Source organism: Anomaloglossus baeobatrachus, chromosome 1 (assembly GCF_048569485.1).
Source record: "Anomaloglossus baeobatrachus isolate aAnoBae1 chromosome 1, aAnoBae1.hap1, whole genome shotgun sequence".
NCBI classification, from domain to species: Eukaryota; Metazoa; Chordata; class Amphibia; order Anura; family Aromobatidae; genus Anomaloglossus; species Anomaloglossus baeobatrachus.
In genome coordinates, this window is record NC_134353.1 from 658,209,377 (window position 1) to 658,232,145 (window position 22,769).

Here is a 22,769-nt window from a genome sequence, read left to right on the forward strand (position 1 = left end):
TGTTCACTGATGAAAGTCTATTCACGCTGAGCAGAAATGATGGCCGCCAAGAATGTTGGAGATGTCAAGGAGCGCGCCATGCATCAGCCACTGATGTCACCAGACGCCTTTGGAGGTGGTGGTGTTACATGTGGGCAGGTGTGTCTACTCAATACAGAACTGCCCTAAACTTTGTGAATAATAACAGCTGCTGGAGAATGAAGTAACCGAAAGAGTGGTCTGCACATTCTCCAGACCTAAATGCCATAGAAAACCTAAGGATCAGCTGAGTCGCAGTGTAAAGGCTCATAACTCTGTACCCCAGAACCTCAATGATCTGGGGACCGCCCTACAAGAATAGTGGGATGCCATGTCTCAGCAGACAATAACTCTACTTGTGAACAGAATGTCAAGCTGTAATTGATGCTTAAGGCCATGTGACAAATTATTGTGACATCGATATTTTTTGTTTGGGGGGTGTGGGGGAAATACCCATCGCAGTTTTGAGATGAGTAAATCACCATTGCATGCTTTTACTTAAATGTGTTACTTTCATGATCACCGTAGCATGAACTTTTTATGTTTTACATAAATTTTGACCCGAAAGCCAAATATCCCGAACTTTTTTGAGTAGTGTATTGTTGGACATTTTTATTTTAAAGGGGTTGTCCATTATTCGAACAACCCTTTCTCTATTACTACATTTCTGTCAAATAAAATAACGCCTGTACTCAACTCCAGTGAGGTTCCAGTTGTGTCGGCACTGGTTCTCATGGGACAATGCCACGTTACAGGATCTCTACTGCCACTTTAGCGTACCTTCATTTAGATGTAATTGACATCCGTAGTAAGTGAAAGTGTCGACAGCTCTCTCACTTCCTCCATATATATGGTTTGTCCGAAAGACGGGACAGTGACATGACTACTGATTAGCCGCACCAGAGTTGAGTACAGATGGTATTTTTCTTGGGGAACTAATGATTTAGAAGGGTTGTCCTAGAAATGGACAACCCTTCATCCATTTTTGTAAATAAACATACTGAAATCCTACAAATAGATTCAATGGTACTTATAGTAGGCTATCACTCCCTATTCAACAGAGATCACATCTCAGCATCATCTTGTCATTTTAGGCAGGATTATAATCAGAGAAAGCATCTAGATAAAAATTACACTGTACCCACCATTGACAATACATGATGACCCTCACTCAACTCTTCTCCCAGCCCTGGAAAAGTGACCTCTACACAGGTCAGAGAGCTTGCCTAGAGTAAAGGCCGCTTTACACGCAACGACATCGCTAACGAGATGTCGTTGGGGTCACGGAATTCGTGACGCACATCCGGCCTCGTTAGCAACGTCGTTGCATGTGACACGAACGAGCGACCGCTAACGATACAAAATACTCACCTAATCGTTGATCGTTGACACGTCGTTCCTTTCCCAAATATTGTTGCTGCTTTGGGATGCAGGTTGTTTGTCATTCCTGCGGCAGCACACATCGCTATGTGTGACACCGCACGAACGAGGAACAACATCGTACCTGCGGCCACCGGCAATGAGGAAGGAAGGAGGTGGGCGGGATGTTCCGGCCGCTCATCTCCGCCCCTCCGCTTCTATTGGGCGGCCGCTTAGTGACGCCGCTGTGACACCGAACGAACCTCTCCCTTAAAGGAGAGATTGTTCGGTGGCCACAGCGACGTCGGTGAACAGGTAAGAGCGTGTGACGCTGCCGAAGCGATATTGTTTGCTATGGCAGCGATAACCCCATGACGCGCCACCGACGTGGGCGGGAGCTATCGCTAGCGATGTTGCAGCGTGTAAAGGCTGCTTAACTTTCACAGGAGTCAATGAACCTCTCCAGTCTACGGTTTACAATGGCAATAAGTCTGCTATAAAGCTAATCTCCAAGTGATGTTTTAACAGCAGCTTACACAAGATTACTGCCCTCATTACCATGAACATAAAATAGAATAAAAAGGCTACAAATGAGCAAACTAAAACAAATAAAATTGGTTTGTATTTTGCTTGTATAAAAAAAACACTATACATCAGCACTTTGCAATTAATGAATACACAAACTCCACTATTGTTACATGTGTAGGAAAAACACGAGGTGGTTTACTTAGTTGTGATCAAAACTTCATAAGCTCAAAGCTCATTTGTAGCCTGGTTAGGCACATAGTGAGGGGAGACAATAGTTAGGGTAACAAAGTCTCTTTTTAGCCAAAGGAAGGCTTAAGGTCCAGTCACACTAAGCAACTTACCAGCGATCCCAACAACGATAGAGATTGCTGGTAAGTTGCTAGGAGGTTGCTGGTGAGATGTCACACTGCGACGCTCCAGCGATCCCACCAGCAACCTGACCTGGCAGGGATCGCTGGAGCGTCGCTACACGAGTTGCTGGTGAGCTTACCAGCAACCAGTGACCAGCCCCCAGCGCCGCGTGGAAGATGCTGCGCTTGGTAACTAAGGTAAATATCGGGTAACCAACCCGATATTTACCTTGGTTACCAGCGCACGGAGCTACACGTGCAGAGAACAGGGAGCAGCGCACACTGCTTAGCGCTGGCTCCCTGCTCTCCTAGCTACAGCACACATCGGGTTAATTAACCCGATGTGTCCTGCAGCTACATGTGCACAGAGCAAGAGCCGGCACTGACGGTGAGAGCGGCGGAGGCTGGTAACAAAGGTAAATATCGGGTAACCAAGGACAGGGCTTCTTGGTTACTCGATGTTTACTGTGGTTACCAGCCTCAGCAGAAGCCGGCTCCTGCTGCCTGCACATTTAGTTGTTGCTGTCTCGCTGTAACACACAGCGATCTGTGCTTCACAGCGGGACAGCAACAACTAAAAAATGGCCCAGGACATTCAGCAACAACCAACGACCTCACAGCAGGGGCCAGGTTGTTGCTGGATGTCACACACAGCAACATCGCTAGCAACGTCACAAAAGTTGTTCGTTAGCAGCGATGTTGCTAGCGATGTTGCTTAGTGTGACGGGGCCTTTACACAATTTTAATCAAGACTTATTTATATGTATAGCAGCAGTAAATTTCATGTACTCATTAATTGCAGAGTGCTGTTGCTTACCGTTTGTATATATGGCTACATATTGGCCACCATAGATGCATCGGCACGTTAAGTTCTACTCGTGGAGCCACAAATGAAAAATACTGCTGTGTGAAGTGGCCTTACAGTATGTTCACACAATTGCTATTTTCATACAGGTTTTAAAAGCTTATTCTAAGGCAAAATCTAAAAGAAAACTATTTTAAAATGGTTTGAGATCAGTTAATGCACTCACTAGAGCATCATTGGCCATCTGAGCCTCCTCCTTCAGCTGCAGCAATCTCCTCTCCAGCTCATCCCGTGTCCGCTCAGCTTCCTCCCTCAATTGCTTTTCTCGGGCTAGTCTTTGGCGTTCCATCTGTAACAAAAAGTCATAAAAACATGAAAAAAACAACTCTAACACTAACTAATTTGAGTGTATCTGGATTTTTTAGGTTTCATTGTACTGTATATGCCCATGAAGCTCTTTCAGGACAAGTCCAGCAATACATTTACATGGTCAGTCTGTTCCTTTAATGACAATTATGTGTTTTAATTGAAATGAAAATGAGGCGGTAGGTCTGAATCCTGTACAAAAAAAATATATAAAAGAAGAAGCGGCGGATCAGGACTTCCTTAAAGGAAACCTGTCACCAGAATTTTCGCTATTAAACTAAAACAATCCCCTTCTGCAGCTCCTCGGCTGCATTCTATAAAGGTTCATCTTGCTATTGGCCCACCTTTCAGACCTAAATAACTTTATAAAATATTACCTTTTGCTATGGTAATGAGGTTTGCTGGCCCCGTGGGCGGGCTGTATTTAGTCTGTTATCCCCCCTCCTGCCGCCTTTCGCCGTCCCCCACTGTTCATTTACATAGATGAGGCTGCCGCCCTCATGTTCCGCAGTGCTTCGAGAGTCTCGCGCATGCGCAGTGGCACTATCGCGGGACTGAGCACTGTTGTCAAATCGCGAGCGCCGGTGGTGTTATTGGGCCGGCGCGAGATTATGGGCGGGTACTTGGATGACGCTGGGGATATCATTCACAGCGCCGCCCATAATCTCGCGCCTGCGCAATAACATCACCGGCGTTCGCGATTTGAAATCAGTGCTCCATCCCGTGATAGTGCCACTGCGCATGCGCAAGACTCCCGGAGCACTGTGGAAGATGAGGGCGGCAGCCTCATCTATGTAAATGAACACTGGGGGACGGCGAACAGCGGCAGGAGGGGGATAACAGACGAAATACAGCCCGCCCACAGGGCCAGCAAACCTCATTACCATAGCAAAAGGTAATATTTTATAAAGCTGTTATTTAGGTCTGAAAGGGGGGCCAGTAGCAAGATGAACCTTTATAGAATGCAGCCCAGGAGCTGCAGAAGGGGATTCTTTTACTTTAATAGCGAAAATTCTGGTTACAGGTTCCCTTTAAAATCGTATAAGCCCTTAGTCATGATACCTGTGTCACTCCAGCTCTAATCCCCGCCTCCTCCTCCTTAACTGGAGGTTTCTTTGCCTGAAATCACACTGCATAGTGGCTGTGAATCAAGTAGGCGTAGATGGCGCTGATTCGAGAATAGAGATGGATTGTAGAGGCTTCAGATTTACAGTTGCATTTGCTTATTAATTAAAATGCGGATTTCTCAAAAAGGAGGAAAGCAGTGGCGATGTAAATGTATGGTTGGACTTCCTTTGAAAGCTACATGCACATAAAAAGAGTTTGGGTGGTGATGACAATGCATGTCATGATGGTGCTGGAATCCATAGGAGACGTTGACTTAAAGGGAACCTGTCGTTTTTTTATATTAACCCCTTAACGACCGCGGGCCGTAAAATAACGTCCTAGCGGTCATAATGTTACTGCCCGCGGTCTGCCGACGGCAGCATGCCGCGATCAGCGCACATCTCAGGTGATTTTCACAGCTGAGATGTGTGCCTGCTAGGCACGAGCAGAATTGTTATCTGCTCGTGCTGTTTAACCCCTTAAAAGGCACTGTCAATATGTGACAGCGCCATTATAAGCGCGATCGCGGTAAACTTTTACTTACCGCCCGATACCTGAAGTCACGTGACGCGATCACGTGACTTCCAATAGTTGTCACAGGGTCATGTGATGACTCCTGTACTACACATGAATTGCTTTCACTTTCACTGTGCCAGCGGCACAGCAAAAGAGAAAGAGAGCGCGTATCTGCTGTTTACAGCTGTATAGCTGTGATCAGCAGATAGTGCAGAGCGATCGGAATGCTGATCGCAATAGCCCCCTAGGGGGACTAGTAAAATAAAAAAAAAAAAAAAAGTTAAAAAAAAGTTTTAAAAAATTAAAAAAAAAAAAAAAAAAACCCTAAAAGTTCAAATCACGCCCCATTGAAAATTAAAAGGGTTAAAAAAATAAAAAATATACACACATTTGGTATCGCCGCGTTCAGAAACGCCCGATCTATCAAAATATAAAATCAATTAATCTGATCAGTATACGGCGTAGCGGCAAAAAAATTCCAAACGCCAAAACGACTTGTTTTGTCGCCACAACTTTTGCGCAAAATGCTATAAGAGGCGATCAAAACGTAGCATCTGCGCAAAAATGGTACCGTTAAAAATGTCAGCTCGAGACGCAAAAAATAAGCCGTCACTGAGCCATAGATCCCGAAAAATGAGAACACTACGGGTCACGGAATATGGCGTAAAACGTGCGCCACTTTTTTCGGTCAAACTTCCGATTTTTTTTTTAACCCCTTATATAAAAGTAAACCTATACATTTTTGGTGTCTACGAACTCGCACTGACCTGAGGCATCGCACCCACACATCAGTTTTACCATATAGTGAACACAGTGAATAAAATATCTCAAAAACAATAGTGCTGTCGCACTTTATTTGCAATTTTTCTGCATTTGGAATTTTTTTGCCGTTTCCCAGTACACTATATCGTAAAACTTATGATTTCATTTAAAAGTACAGCTCGTTCCGCAAAAAATCAGCCCTCACATGACCATATTGACTGAAAAATAAAAAAGCTACGTCTCTCAGAAAAAGAATGGCGAAAAAAAAACGGAAAGCGAAAAATCGGCCGGTTGTGAATAGGTTAAACCACCTCCAAAAAAAAAAAAAAAATCCATGTATTTATCTTTAAAAAAAGTTTGTATGCTTAGGTAAAAGCCAGTGGAGCTCGGCTCAGCATTGGACAAATGGTTATGCAGGCAGGAACTGCATGTCACGATCATGTGACTATAATGGGCGGAGCTAAGCAGAGAATTTCTGGTAAAGGACCTGTGTATAATCAATTACACTGCAGGGGGCGAAACTAAGTTCAAAAAAGAATTGTGCTTGAACGTGAGTCAGTGATTCCCAGCAAAAGGCCCTCATGAGTGAAAACAAAAATCTGTACTGGTTTAACCTAAGCATATAAACTATAGTAGGAACAATCAGACAATCGCAGGTTACAGTCCCCTAAAGGGCGTAACAAATAAAGCAAAAAAAATAAATAAAAATAAAATGATAAAATATTAAGAAAGAAACAAGAAAAAAAAAAAAACAGGAAAACATGAATAACTCTCTTTCCCCCCTCCCTCCCATTAACAAAAAATACATAAATACACAAGATATTGCTTCGTCCATAAAGAAGGGAATTTTGTTTACTTACCGTAAATTCCTTTTCTTCTAGCTCCAATTGGGAGACCCAGACAATTGGGTGTATAGCTTCTGCCCCCGGAGGCCACACAAAGTATTACACTAAAAAGTGTAAAGCCCCTCCCCTTCTGCCTATACACCCCCCGTGCATCACGGGCTCCTCAGTTTTGGTGCAAAAGCAAGAAGGAGAAAACTTATAAATTGGTCTAAAGTAAATTCAATCCGAAGGAAGTTCGGAAAACTTAAAACCATTCAACATGAACAACATGTGTACACAAATAACAACAGCCCGAAGGGAACAGGGGCGGGTGCTGGGTCTCCCAATTGGAAATAGAAGAAAAGGAATTTACGGTAAGTAAACAAAATTCCCTTCTTCTTTGTCGCTCCATTGGGAGACCCAGACAATTGGGACGTCCAAAAGCAGTCCCTGGGTGGGTAAAATAATACCTCGTAATAGAGCCGTAAAACGGCCCCTACCTACAGGTGGGCAACCGCCGCCTGAAGGACTCGCCTACCTAGGCTGGCATCTGCCGAAGCATAGGTATGCACCTGATAGTGTTTCGTGAAAGTGTGCAGGCTCGACCAGGTAGCCGCCTGACACACCTGCTGAGCCGTAGCCTGGTGCCGCAAAGCCCAGGACGCACCCACGGCTCTGGTAGAATGGGCCTTCAGCCCTGAGGGAACCGGAAGCCCAGAAGATCGGTAAGCTTCGAGAATTGGTTCCTTGATCCACCGAGCCAGGGTTGATTTGGAAGCCTGTGACCCTTTACGCTGGCCAGCGACAAGGACAAAGAGTGCATCCGAGCGGCGCAGGGGCGCCGTACGAGAAATGTAGATTCTGAGTGCTCTCACCAGATCTAACAAGTGCAAATCCTTTTCACATTGGTGAACTGGATGAGGACAAAAAGAGGGTAAGGAGATATCCTGATTGAGATGAAAGGGGGATACCACCTTAGGGAGAAATTCCGGAACCGGACGCAGAACCACCTTGTCCTGGTGAAACACCAGGAAAGGGGCTTTGCATGACAGCGCTGCTAGCTCAGACACTCTCCGAAGTGATGTGACTGCTACTAGGAAGACCACTTTCTGCGAAAGGCGTGAAAGAGAAATATCCTTCATTGGCTCGAAAGGTGGTTTCTGAAGAGCCATCAGCACCCTGTTCAGATCCCAGGGTTCTAACGGACGCTTGTAAGGAGGGACTATGTGACAAACCCCCTGCAGGAACGTGCGTACCTGTGGAAGTCTGGCTAGGCGCTTCTGAAAAAACACAGAGAGCGCTGAGACTTGTCCCTTAAGGGAGCCGAGCGACAAACCCTTTTCCAATCCGGATTGAAGGAAGGAAAGAAAAGTGGGCAAGGCAAATGGCCAGGGAGTAAAACCCTGATCAGAGCACCAGGATAAGAATATCCTCCACGTCCTGTGGTAGATCTTGGCGGACGTTGGTTTCCTAGCCTGTCTCATAGTGGCAATGACCTCTTGAGATAACCCTAAAGACGCTAGGATCCAGGACTCAATGGCCACACAGTCAGGTTGAGGGCCGCAGAATTCAGATGGAAAAACGGCCCTTGAGACAGCAAGTCTGGTCGATCTGGTAGTGCCCACGGTTGGCCCACCGTGAGATGCCACAGATCCGGGTACCACGACCTCCTCGGCCAGTCTGGAGCGACGAGGATGGCGCGGCGGCAGTCGGACCTGATCTTGCGTAACACTCTGGGCAACAGTGCCAGAGGAGGAAACACATAAGGGAGTTGAAACTGCGACCAATCCTGAACTAAGGCGTCTGCCGCCAGAGCTCTGTGATCTTGAGACCGTGCCATGAATGCCGGGACCTTGTTGTTGTGCCGGGACGCCATTAGGTCGACGTCCGGCCTCCCCCAGCGGCAACAGATCTCTTGAAACACGTCCGGGTGAAGGGACCATTCCCCTGCGTCCATGCCCTGGCGACTGAGAAAGTCTGCTTCCCAGTTTTCTACGCCCGGGATGTGAACTGCGGATATGGTGGAGGCTGTGGCTTCCACCCATAGCAGAATCCGCCGGACTTCCTGGAAGGCTTGCCGACTGCGTGTTCCGCCTTGGTGGTTGATGTATGCCACCGCTGTGGAGTTGTCCGACTGAATTCGGATCTGCTTGCCTTCCAGCCACGGCTGGAACGCCTTTAGGGCAAGATACACTGCCCTTATCTCCAGAACATTGATCTGAAGGGAGGACTCTGGCTGAGTCCAGGTACCCTGAGCCCTGTGGTGGAGAAAGACCGCACCCCACCCTGAAAGACTCGCGTCCGTCGTGACCACCGCCCAGGATGGGGGTAGGAAGGATTTCCCCTTCGACAATGAAGTGGGAAGAAGCCACCACCGAAGGGAGGTTTTGGCTGCCTGAGAAAGGGAGACGTTCCTGTCGAGGGACGCCGACTTCCTGTCCCATTTGCGGAGAATGTCCCATTGAAGTGGACGCAGATGAAACTGCGCAAAAGGAACTGCCTCCATTGCTGCTACCATCTTCCCTAGGAAGTGCATGAGGCGCCCCAAGGGGTGTGACTGACCTTGAAGGAGAGATTGCACCCCTGTCTGTAGTGAACGCTGTTTGTCCAGCGGAAGCTTCACTATCGCTGAGAGAGTATGAAACTCCATGCCAAGATATGTCAGTGATTGGGCCGGTGTCAGATTTGACTTTGGGAAATTGATGATCCACCCGAATCTCTGGAGAGTCTCCAGAGCAATGTTCAGGCTGTGTTGGCATGCCCCCCGAGAGGGTGCCTTGACAAGCAGATCGTCTAAGTAAGGGATCACCGAGTGTCCCTGAGAGTGTAGGATTGCTACTACTGTTGCCATGACCTTGGTGAAGACCCGTGGGGCTGTTGCCAGGCCGAAAGGCAGTGCCACGAACTGAAGGTGTTCGTCCCCTATGGCGAAACGCAGGAAGCGCTGATGCTCTGGAGCAATCGGTACGTGGAGATAAGCATCTTTGATGTCGATTGATGCTAGGAAATCTCCTTGGGACATTGAGGCGATGACGGAGCGGAGCGATTCCATCCGGAACCGCCTGGTTTTTACGTGTTTGTTGAGCAGTTTTAGGTCCAGAACAGGACGGAAAGATCCGTCCTTTTTTGGCACCACGAACAAGTTGGAGTAAAAACCGTGACCCTGTTGCTGAAGAGGAACAGGGATCACCACTCCTTCTGCCTTCAGAGTGCACACCGCCTGAAGAAGAGCATCGGCTCGCTCGGGGGGCGGAGATGTTCTGAAGAATCGAGTCGGAGGACGAGAGCTGAACTCTATCCTGTAACCGTGAGACAGAATGTCTCTCACCCAACGGTCCTGTACCTGTGGTAGTCAGGCGTCGCAAAAGCGGGAGAGCCTGCCACCGACCGAGGATGCGGTGTGGAGAGGCCGAAAGTCATGAGGAGGCCGCTTTGGGAGCGGTTCCTCCGGCGGTCTTTTTAGGACGTGACTTAGACCGCCATGAATCGGAGTCCTTCTGACCCTTCTGTGGCCTGTTGGACGAGGCGAATTGAGACCTGCCCGTGGGCCGAAAGGACCGAAACCTCGATTGTACCTTCCGTTGTTGAGGTCTGTTTGGTTTGGACTGGGGTAAGGATGAGTCCTTTCCCTTGGATTGTTTAATGATTTCATCCAATCGCTCACCAAACAGGCGGTCGCCAGAAAATGGCAAACCGGTTAAGAACTTTTTGGAAGCAGAGTCTGCCTTCCATTCACGTAGCCACATGGCCCTGCGGACTGCTACCGAATTGGCGGAAGCTACCGCCGTACGGCTCGCAGAGTCCAGGACAGCATTAATGGCGTAGGACGCAAACGCCGACGCCTGAGAAGTTAAGGACACCACCTGCGGAGCAGAGGCACGTGTGACTGCATTAATCTGCGAGTGACAAGCTGAGATAGCTTGGAGTGCCCATACGGCTGCGAATGCCGGAGCAAAGGACGCGGCGATAGCTTCATAGATGGATTTCAACCAGAGCTCCATCTGTCTGTCAGTGGCATCTTTGAGTGAAGCCCCATCTTCCACGGCAACTATGGATCTAGCCGCCAGTCTGGAAACTGGAGGATCCACCTTGGGACACTGAGCCCAACCCTTCACAACATCAGGGGGAAAGGGATAACGTGTGTCCTTAAGGCGCTTAGAAAAGCGCTTATCTGGACAAGCTCGGTGTTTCTGGACTGCCTCTCTGAAGTCAGAGTGATCCAGAAACGTACTCATTGTACGCTTGGGAAATCTGAAACGGAATTTCTCCTGCTGAGAAGCTGACTCCTCAATTGGAGGAGCTGGGGGAGAAAGATCCAACACCTGATTGATGGTCGCTATAAGGTCATTCACTATGGCGTCTCCTTCAGGTGTATCTAGGTTGAGAGCGGCTTCAGGATCAGAATCCTGATCTGCCACCTCCGCTTCATCCTCCAAAGAGTCCTCCTGCTGAGACCCTGAGCAGTGTGATGAAGTCGAGGGAATTTCCCAGCGAGCTCGCTTAGGCGGTCTGGGACTGCGGTCCGTGTCAGAGACCTCACCCTGGGACCTATGAGCCACCCCAGGAGCACTTTGCTGCTCCAACCGAGGGGGGCCTGGGGCCAATGATTCAACAGTGCCCGGGGCCTGTGTTACCGGCCTGGACTGCAAGGCTTCTAGTATCTTAGCAGACCATTTATCCATACTCTCAGAAAGTTTGTCAGCAAATACTGCAAACTCCGTCCCTGTCACCTGGACAGTGGTAGCAGGTGGTTCCACTTGGGCCACCAGTAGCAGAGGCTCCGGCTGAGTAAGTGCCACAGGGGCCGAGCATTGCACACAATGAGGGTCGGTGGAACCTGCCGGTAGTATAGCCGCACATGAGGTACAGGTTGCAAAGTAAGCCTGTGCTTTGGCACCCTTGCTTTTTGCGGACGACATGCTGTTGTCTCCTCTGAGTACAATCCAGGAGGGTATATAGCCAAAAATCAACAGTGCGACCTACAGTGTAAATGTATAGCATATAAGCATATATATATATACACTTCGGCACTCAGTGGGGCCAGCACCTAGAAACAGGTGCTGCTTACCGACCGCCAAAAGCGGTTGTGTGATCACCAGATTCCCTGCCTGGGCCTCCCAAAGCCGTGTTGTCTCTCCTCTCCAGCTTCAGTTGTGCTGACAGGAATGGCTGCCGGCGTTCTGTGAGGAGGAGGGGGCCGTGGGCGTGCCCAAGAAAGTGCGGGAATCTGGTGCCCCACGGTGCTCAGTGAGGGGGGAGGAGGATACAAAGTATGCTCCAGCCCTCAGCGCTGACGTCCTGAGCAGCGTCCCGCCCTTACCCTGACTGGCAGGCCCGGGGGCGGGAATATGCGGTACTAGGCCGCAAAAGCCGGGGACTAAAGTTATAAGCGCGGCCGGCAAATAAGCGCGGCCAGCGCGGTAGTCCCCGGCGCACTAACACACCCAGCAGCTGCTGCAGCATGTATGACACAAGCGCTCCATGCGCGGTCCCCAAGGGGACACAGAGTACCTCACAGTAGCAGGGCCTTGTCCCTGACGATACCCGGCTCCTGTCCAGCAGATTCCCCAGGGGCTGCGGAGGGAGCACGGTCCCAGTGTCTGGAGACCGATTAGGATCCCACTTCACCCAGAGCCCTTAAGGGATGGGGAAGGAAAACAGCATGTGGCTCCTGCCTATGTACCCGCAATGGGTACCTCAACCTTAACAGCACCGCCGACCAGAGTGGGGTGAGAAGGGAGCATGCTGGGGGCCCTGTTATGGGCCCTCTTTTCTTCCATCCGATATAGTCAGCAGCTGCTGCTGACTAATTTGTGGAGCTATGCGTGGATGTGTGCCTCCTTCGCACAAAGCATAAAAACTGAGGAGCCCGTGATGCACGGGGGGTGTATAGGCAGAAGGGGAGGGGCTTTACACTTTAAGTGTAATACTTTGTGTGGCCTCCGGAGGCAGAAGCTATACACCCAATTGTCTGGGTCTCCCAATGGAGCGACAAAGAAAATGGGATCTAGGAAAGTACAAAAATAACTCATCCGGCAAATACTGTAAGAAAAAAAAAAACGTAATGCCAGATTTGCATTTTTATTAATAACCAAAACTGCAAAAAAAAATAGATTAAAAAAAAAAAAAAAAAAGGGATCAACACACTTATCTTAATAATTTATCTTATTAATATAAACATCAGGTCACCAAAAAAAAACGCACACACCCCCACCGATAATTGAAAACATTACGGTTCTTGCAAAATGGCAACAAAAGTAAATAGTTTTTCACACAATTTCAGAACATAAAAAATAAAAAAAAAGAACTATGAAACTTTGGTTCCACTGTAATTGTACTGAAGAAAATTACATTTCCAGGTCATTGGATAATGAATGCCATAAAAACAAAAACACACAAAATGTGGAAATGCAATTTTTTTATTTATTATTTTATTTTATTTTTTAACAATCTCACCCCTAGTGGAAAATTGTATTCATTTTCCAGTACCTTGTATGGTGAAAAGTCCTTATCAGGCAGGAAAAAATAAAGTTATGACTCTTGACAGACAGGGAGGGAAAAGATAAAGCACAAATATGAAATTTATCCCAATCCTTATGGAGATAGAGAATATTTTAAAAAAAAAAAGTCTGAAAACCGAGAAAAAAAAAAAAATACTCCGCAAACTAGAGGAAAAAGTCAAATAAAAGACACTTCTATAGATAAAAAAAAAAACACATAAGGGAAAATGGGTGGTTCCTGAAGATTTTTCTGCTTGAGAAACAGAAAAGAAGCAGTTTGATTTACCCTAAAGGGGTTTTCCATCCACTAAAATTGTACAGAAATAGACCTTACTTGAAAAAGTAAAGCACTATGAATGCTATGTAAATCCCCCTTGAGTATGTGTCCAACTTTACACCAGAATGCAAAATTACCAAGGCAAGTTCTAGGATGAGATTTAACATGTAAACCTGCAGAACTGTGAATAAAGCTGTGACTCAGCAAGTTATGTTCACACCACATTTTATAGCCTCCAGTGAGCAAATATGCTGGGAAAAACCTGTCAATTTAATAGACACGTGCCTTTAATGGACCCTGTGAGTTGGAAAACCATAGTCTATTATGTAGTCCATTACTTTTTTTTTTAAATTCTTTATTTTACATACCAACTCGTGACATTGAAAAAACTTTCTGCTCCACAAGGAGCAACATGAAAAATATCAGGGATATAACGTTGACATAAATCCTGACCTCCAGTATCCTTATGCATCCCGTCTGCCATCCCTACGAGTCTGGTCTGATTTTAACCTTTTATTTTGAGAACCAACTCTATACAAAGAAAGAAGAACATTTAGCAGAATGAGAGAAAAGAAAGTCCTAAAAGAGAACATCATAAGTTGTGTATCAGGAACAGGAAGAAGATGAGAGAAAGGGGGGTGAGGGAAAAAAGGTGAGAAGAGGGGGGGAAAGGAGACCGAGAGGGAGAGGGAAAAGAAGAGAAAGAGAGAGGGAAAAGACAAAAAAAAAAAAAAAAAAAAAAAGGGGGGGGGGGAAGAGGGAGGAATGGGTGGGGGGTTTGGGAGAAAAAGGGGGGGGGGGGAGAAAGTCCAGGGGGATTACCCCACACCCCCACCAGGGCGTTCCCGCGGGTCAGAGAGCAGTCTTATGTGGTCTGTAGAGGAGGTGAACTCCATCCATGGAAGCCATGTCCTGTAGAAGTCCCCCCGGCGATCATTAAGAGAGGATGTCAAATCCTCCATGTGCATTAAGTCGTTGACCCTTGATACCCACTGAGCCACCGTGGGGGGGTCCGTAGACTTCCAGCCAAGAGGAATACAGGACCTGGCGGCCATGACTAGGAATCTCAGCAAGGAACTTTTATATTTAGAGATCGGGAGTACCGTTAATTGTAGTAAAAACAGCTCTGGTCCCAGTGTCTCCTTCGTCCCGGTCACCTGTCTGATTACCTGCTTCACCTCTGACCAAAACCTCTGCAAAGAGGGACATGACCAGAAGACATGTACATAGTCACCCTCCTCCAATCCACACCGCCAACACGCAGGGTCCACTGAGGGAAATATCCTATGCAGCCTAGACGGGACTCTATACCACCTTGCCAGCAGTTTATAGTTGGCCTCCAGCAATCTGGAGCTGATCGATGTTTTATGTGCTAACATTAAAATTTTGTCTCTTTGCGTGACAGTTAGGGCCATCCCCAGATCCCTCTCCCACTGCTGCAGGTATGCCGGAATGGGCAAGTCTACTGGGTCTGCTAGCATGGTATACACTAAGGAGAGCGAATGCCGAAGAACACCCCCCTCCAAGCACAGTTTTTCAAACCTCGTGGGGGGCCCTGCATACTGAGTGAAGCAGGGGAGGGAGCGCAGAAAATGCCTCAGTTGCGTCGCTCTCCATCTCCCCATGGGATTCGGGGTCAGGAGACTACGGATATCCTCAAGAGGTAGCCAATCCCCCCCTCCTCCCAGATGACAAGCTCTAAATCTACCCCCCTGAACCCAACCCCGAAAGACAGGGTCCGAGAGGCCAGGGCGGAACTCCGGATCTCCCAATATGGGCGACATGCAAGAGGGCACAGGGAGGAGAAGGCGCCGAATCTCGTTTTTCGAGCAGCATTCCAGGGTAGCTCCAATAAGTGGGTGAGATTTCAAATTTGTCGGGGAAAAGTGCAAAAGCCAGGGAGTGGCCGGGAGATGTATGTCCGAGAAACTCTGTTCCAGTGCCACCCATGCCTTTGTCTTAGAGTGGCGGCACCAGTCTAGTACCCTGACCATGTGAGTAGCCCAGTAGTATTTTTTCAAGTCGGGGATTCCCAGACCTCCTCTGCTCTTAGGTCTACACAGTAGGGAACGGGAAATTCTCGCCGGTTTATTTGCCCAGATAAATTTAGTTTGTAGTGAAGCCACATCCCCGAAAAAGGAGCCCGGGATCCGAATCGGCAGGGACTGAAAGAGGTATAATAGCCGAGGAAGTATGTTCATCTTTAATATTGCACACCTCCCGAACCAAGTAAAGTAGCCCTTCCCCCAACTTGCGCAGTCTGTTCTAATAGATTGCAAGAGAGGAAGATAATTCAATTTGTAGAGTTGACTAATGTCCGCTGCCAACTGGACCCCCAAGTACCTCAGGGAGTGACTAGACCACCTAAACCTAAATGCAGATTGAAGCGAGACTACCTGTTCTTGGGGTAGAGATACATTTAAAGCTTCGGACTTTGACATGTTGATTTTAAAATTAGAAAGAGAGGAGTAAATTTCCAACTCTCTCAATAAGTTGGGGAGGGAAATCTGTGGATTAGTTATGAAAAAGAGTAGGTCCTCCGCATATGCCGCAATTTTGTAGTTGGAGCCGTCAACCCTAGGGCCCGATATGTTAATGTTTCCTCTTATTCGACATAGTAGGGGTTCCAGGGTCAGAATGAAGATCAGGGGCGATAAGGGGCAACCCTGTCTTGTGCCATTAAGAATGGGGAATCTGTCTGAGTTGAGACCGTTCACTCTAACTGTTGCCGATGGGATGCTGTACAGAGAGCAGATCCACTTGAACATCATCCTCCCCAGCCCCACAACTCGCAATACCTCCTCCATAAATATCCAATTAACTCTGTCGAACGCTTTTTCTGCATCAGTCGACAAGAGCATGAGTGGCGTCCCTTCCGTTTTAGCCTTATGGACTAAATTCACCGCCTTAGTTGTATTGTCTCTTGCTTCTCTTCCCCTTACAAACCCTGCCTGGTCTGTGTGAACAATTTCCCCTATCAGCGGGGACAGTCTGTCCGAAATAATTCTAGTAAAGAACTTCAAATCCGTATTGAGGAGGGATATTGGCCTGTAACTTGAGCAGGAGGAAGGATCTTTGCCCTCTTTAGGGATGACTACTATGTTAGCGGCTAAGGAATCCCTCGGCAACGGGGCTGCATCACATGATGGGATATTGTTAAAGGCTGAAAGGAATGGGGGAAGCAGTAGGGTGCCCATTTTTTTATAGTATTGCAAAGGGAAACCATCTGGGCCCGGGGCCTTGCCTGTGGGGGAGTTTTTGATTGCGGACCAATACTCCTCCTCGGAGATGGGCCTCTCCAGTGCCGCCGCATCCTCGGGTTTAAAATGTTTCAAGCCGGAATCCAAGATATATTTCCTTATGCGTTGCCGCAGCTCCGCCCCAGCTCTCTCGGACCGTCCCTCGTCTATAGAGTAAAGCGAGGAGTAAAAGTCTTTAAAGGCGGATGCGATGTCCTTCGGCAGTGTGGCCCACCCCCCTCCAGGAGTTTGCACTTTAGGGACATATCCCCTCGCCCTCTGAGTCCGCAGGGCACGAGCCAGTGCCCTGCCACTCTTATTACCGAATTCGTAGAAGTGTCTTCTACACTTGGCTAGTGCTCCCTTGGCTTTGTGGTATAGTAAAGTACGCAATTCCTCCCTCTTCCTACCCAGCCTGACTCCTATCTCCCCTTCCAAAGACCCCTTATGTGTTACTTCCAACTCCCTTATTTCGGCTAAGAGAGATGTGACCTCCGCTGCCCGTTCCCTCTTCAAACGTGAACCATGCTTGATGAGTAGACCCCTTGCCACGCATTTGTGCGCCTCCCAGACTATATTAGGGGACACCTCCCCCTTTCTGTGGCTGTCAAAATATTCAGTCAAGGCCTCCCCCAGTTCCCGCATCGTCGCCTGGTCCGCAAGTAATGAAGTGTTCAGCATCCACTGTCCCTGTCTTCTGATGGAACAGTCGAGGGAAATAGTGACTGTGATCAGAGCATGATCAGAAAAGGATATGCACTCAATCGACGCATCCACCAGAGAATGAAGGTCCCCATGTCTGAGGAGGAAAAGGTCCAACCGTGAATAGCAGTTATGAACAGCTGAGTAAAATGAAAAGTCTTTGTCTGATGGGTGCATCAATCGCCACGTGTCTATCAGTTGGTGATCATGTAATCCCCTTCTCATCCGGCGTAGTGCCTTTTGTGGGAGACTGGACACCCCCTTTGAGCTATCCCTCGACGGTTCCAACACGACATTAAAGTCACCCCCCAGAATCAGGGTACCCTCTGAGAATTCCTCAATCTGCTCAAGATAGCGTATCAAGGCGGCACACTGACCCTTGTTGGGCAGATAAACTGCCACAAAGGTGACTATTTGAGAAACAATGCGTCCCTTGAGCATTAGGAGCCTTCCCTCGGCATCCGACCGAGAGTCTAACGGTTCCCAGGGGAGCGTATTAGACAGCAAGATGCTTGTGCCCCTTGATCTAGGATCCGGGGAGGGTGAGTGGAGTACTATTGGATACCTTCTGTCCGTGAGTCTGTATGGTCTGGATTCGCAGTAGTGTGTCTCTTGAAGAAAGGCGACCTGGATTCGGTTTCTCCATAGGAGGTTCAGTAGTATAGAGCGTTTCTCCGGGCTGTGGAGTCCCTTGACATTCAATGAGCCCACTCGTAGCTCATGCTGCTTTTGTTTCACCATGCTCTGTCACAGGAACCCGGGTGGGGGGGAGGGGCGAGAGAGAGGAGAGAGAAAAGAAAAAAAAAAAAAGGGGGGGAGGGGGAGAAGGGGCAGGGGAGAAGAGAGAGGGAGAAAAAAAGAAAGGGGGAGAAGAAAACTTCGAGATTAGAAAAAAGAGAAAACAGAAACTCAAGAAGATAACCGGAAAGTAGAGAAACAGTTAATATACTGTTCGTAGAACCGGGGACCAGCCCAGGGACTACTTAAGGGAAAAACGGGGACACGAACCGACACACGGCCAGAGCGCTACCCCGCGCCCTTCTTTTTCCTGCTGGCCGGCCCCTCCCTCCCAAACCTAAGGAAGGGTCCGCCAAATAACCTCCCACTAACCCCACCCCCCAGAACAAGCTTATAGAAACTTTGCCCCCCCCAACCCACTATCTTAGGATCCACCAACGCAAATGTTTTAGACATCCCCCAGAACATTGTGTCCATTAGAATTGATTTAACGCCTAGATTGTCATTTTTTTCTTTTTTCTCTTCTTTCCCTCTGAGGCGTAGGCTCACAGAAGACCCTCCCAGCTCCCGTCTCCTTCACCACCAGCATTGCCTCTGCTCAGATCTTGCTCATATAGAGCCTTCATTCTCACGGGACCTCTCTTTGAGCAGGGGTGGCTCCCCCCTTTCTCCTCCTCTGCTCCGTATAGGCCTGAGGCTCCCAAGCCGTCCAGTCCGGAACCGAGCAGTCCGAAATATCCAGAAAGGCACAGAGATTCGGGAGCTCCGAGTGCCTCCTCAGAAGGAACACCGAGTCCCCCTTACGCACAATCAGGTGGAAGGGGTGGCCCCATCTATAGGTGGCGTTCGCTTCCTTTATTCTAATCAGGAGAGGTTGCAGCAGACGCCTCATATACAGTGTGCGGCTGGATACATCCGGGAACAACTTTACCATAGCACCGTCTATTTTCACAGGGCCGTGTGCCCAGGCCCCCTGCAGGATCTTTTCTCTGTCTCCATAGTAATGTAGGCGGCATAACACATCCCTGGAGGAGGGCGTGGGTCTGGTGCCGGGCCTGGCAACCCTGTGGATTCTGTCAAAAAGATAAGTAGCCTCAAGCGGACGATCTGTGACCATGTTGAAAATGGACAGGACTTTAGAACGCAGGAGATCCTGGGGCCAGTTCTCCGGTATACCCTTCAGTCTGACATTATTTCTCCTGCTCCTGTTTTCTTGGTCATCCAGGAGCAGGGCTAGGTCTCTGATGTGGGCATTAGCAGATTCACAGTCCCTTTCAATTCGCTCCATTCTGCTCTCCAGGGACTCCTGTGCTTGCTCCGTTGCTTCAATTCTGTCCTCCAGCACCACCATTTCCTCTCTCAGGGTGGACAGCGCCATCTGTTGGGAGGATTCAATTCTGGCCACTACATCTTCCAGGTCTTTTTTGCTGGGGAGGGCTAGGATAAGCTCCCTGAGAGCATTTATTTCTTCCTGCGGAGGGCCAGAGGGCAGGGTGCTTTTTAAGGACAGGGGCGCTGTGCGCTCCAGCGGGGGGGGGGACCCCTGGGTGCAGAGGATGGCAGGTATTCCCGGATCGCATGATCCCCCAGGGGCCGAGGTCTCCGCCTCCCCCGCAGCAGCATGTATGGAGGCAGGCCGCGAGGAATGCTGCGCGGTTCCCCCCCCCACCCCTCCAGCCCTCCCTACCTGGGCTCTCTCCCTTCTGTATCAGTGCCGGGGCCCTGCGCCGCTCCTCCCCACCGCTGGTCTCCGGTGCAATGTTGCTGGCTGTGGGAGGGCGCCGGACCGCGCCTGGGGAATTCCCCGTCGGAGGGGGCCGCGAGCCCACCGGCGCCATCTTGCTTCGGGCCGCCAGCGGAGGCTCAGTCCCAGACGCCGCCAGGTACCTGGATATGCTCCCCTGGGAGTTCTGACACGCCGTGGGGGAGGCAGGAGCTGCAGCACTACCCGGTTTCTTCTTTGGAGCCATCCTGGGTAAGCGGGGTCAGCGGGATATAACTGTAATCTTTTGTGGGCGCAGGAGCTCTGGGAACAAGCTTCCTCACGCCGCCATGTCCAGGACACGCCCCCTAGTCCATTACTTTTAATACAGCGGTTGAAAAAGAACTGAACACGTCACCAATTTTTTAAGTATATATTATATTTCTAAAAGGTGCTATTGTCAAATTCTCACCATGTGTCGGTAAGAACTCATCCAGTCCACACAGGTAAAGAAATCAAATCATAGATGTCCATAAATTTAGTGATGTGTAATAATGCAAAATGACACAAGGAAAAAGTATTGAACACGCTTAATGCAATTTATTTAATACTTTGTTCGAAAGCCTTTGTTGGCGAGGCCAGCTTTAAGACACGTCCTGTATAGCAAAATTAGTGTCATGCATTGCTGAGGTGTCATTTTGGCCCATTCTTCCACACAAACACTCATCAAATCCTGAAGGTTCCGTAGGTTCCTTCAATGAGCTTTAGTTCATCCCATAAATTTTCTATTGGATTCAGATCAAGTGATTATGTGGGCAATTCTAGCAGCTTTATTTTCATTCTCTGAAACCAATTAAGCTTCCTTAGCTGTGTGTTTGGGATCATTGTCTTGCTGAAAAGTCCACCCTTTTTATCTTCATCATTCTGGTAGATGGCAGCAGATTTTTATCAAGAATATCTCTGTACATTTGTCCATTCATCCTTTCTTCAATGATATGTAGTTTGCCAGTGCCGTATGATGAAAAACAGCCCCACACTAATATTCCTACCTCCATACTTTACTGTTGATATGGTGTTTTTGGGGTGAAATGCAGTGGCTTTTCACCTCCAAGCATGGTGTGTATTATGGCATCCAAAGAGTTTCATTTTGGTCTCATCTGACCAGACTATATTTTCCCAGTATTTCACAGGCTTGTCTAAATGTTGTTGAGCAAACTTTAACATGCTTTTTGTTCATCAATGGAGTCTTGTGTGGTGAGCGTGCATACAGGACATGGGGGTGGAGTACATTAGTATTCTGATAATTGATTTTACTCCTCTGTCTGAAATTTTGCAGGGAGCACCTTCACGTGGCCAGTTAATGGTGAAATTATGTTCTTTCCACTATCGGATTATGGCCACAACAGTGCTCACAGGAACCTTCAGTAGTTTGGAAATTCTTCTGTAACCAATGCATCCATCCGTATGTTTCCCAAGAATAAATAAGGCTGTAAAGGTCTTGAGACAGCTCACTGGTTTTACCCATAATGAGATGTTTCTTGTGTGGCACTATGGTAATGAGATGCCTTTTTATAGGCCATCAGTTGAACTGACTGATGTTTTTCCCTAAGTGGAAGGATTGGTTTCCAATTACGTATAGATTTTTTGCACCCTCTTTCTTTGTGTTCATTTATTTTTTCATGTCATTATTTATTACACATCACCAAATTTATGGACATCTATGGTTTGATTTTCTTGCCTGTGTGGATTGGATAGGTTGTTACCAACATCTGGTGAAAATTGATGTCGATAATTAGAAATATATTTACTTAGAAAACTGTATTGAATACTTTTTTTTTCCACCAGCTGTATGTGGTATACCAATGTACACTGCCAAGATAAATGCAAAAGGGGTACTTCTTTGGCTTTTTCCTGGTAATAGAGCTTTAAATTAATTATGTACATTGGAAGTTCTTCTGGCATACATACTAAATGAAAGCAAAAAAAGTGGTGTGAACATAGCCTTAGCCATTCATTAACGTCTACATACAAGATGAAGAACAAGATCTTAACGTGGACATTCAGCTAGGTCCAGAAATATATGGACAGTGGCACAATATATTCATGATATGCATGCCACTTTTTTTTTCTGTTTTATTTTTTTTTAATTAAACAACTCAGATGCAATTGAAGTGTTTAATTAAAGCTGTTGAACAAAAATATCCTGTGAAAGGTATAGGAATTGCAACCATTTTTCAGAGAAAAGTAAACCTATACATATTTGTTGTCCACAAACTCGTACCGACCTGAGGCATCACAACGACAGATTAGTTTTACCATATAGTGAACACAGTGAATAAAATATCCCAAAAACAATCATGCAATCACACTTTTTTTGCAATTTTTCCACACTTGGGGAGTTTTTTCCGCCGTTTTACATGGTAAAATTTATGGATTCATTTAAAAGTACAACTCGTCCCGCAAAAAACAAGCCCTCATATGGCAAGATTGACGGAAAAATGAAAAGGTTAAGGCTCTCAGAAAAAAAACCTGGGGGTAAAAGGGTTAAAAGACACCAGAGTTTATTTTGCAGTATGCTTTGGGTCATTGTACAGCTGTACTCTGAAGAGTCATCCAATCAACCTTGCTACACTTAGTTGAATATGAGCAGAAAGTATAGCCCTGTACACTTCAGAATTCATCCGGCTGCTTCTGTCTTCAGTCACATCAACAATAAACACTAGTGACCCAGTGCCATTGGAAGCCATGCATGTCCATCACACTGCCTCCACCCTGTTTACACAGGATGTGGTTTCCTTTGGATCAGGGGCCGTTCCTATAGCACACAGATGGCATCCATGTGCCATCCATGTTAGGTGAAACTTTGTAATTTCATTTTCTAGAACCATACCGTAAAAACATGGATGGCACACGTTTTTAAAAATCTACACACAAATGGGCACAACGGACTGTAACACACATACTTGTTTTTATATG

The 22,769-nt window shown here is 47.6% G+C and overlaps 1 protein-coding gene across 3 annotated transcripts in view; it reads right to left on the minus strand.

The window, feature by feature from the left end:
- Positions 1-22,769, minus strand: part of NF2 (NF2, moesin-ezrin-radixin like (MERLIN) tumor suppressor) — a 168,342-nt gene that overhangs the window by 87,535 nt on the left and 58,038 nt on the right. For all 3 annotated transcript variants that reach the window (XM_075341632.1, XM_075341618.1, XM_075341624.1), the window contains one exon: positions 3,287-3,409. In XM_075341632.1, coding sequence (XP_075197747.1) covers positions 3,287-3,409 — 123 coding nt within the window. The remainder of the gene's footprint in view (positions 1-3,286; positions 3,410-22,769) is intronic.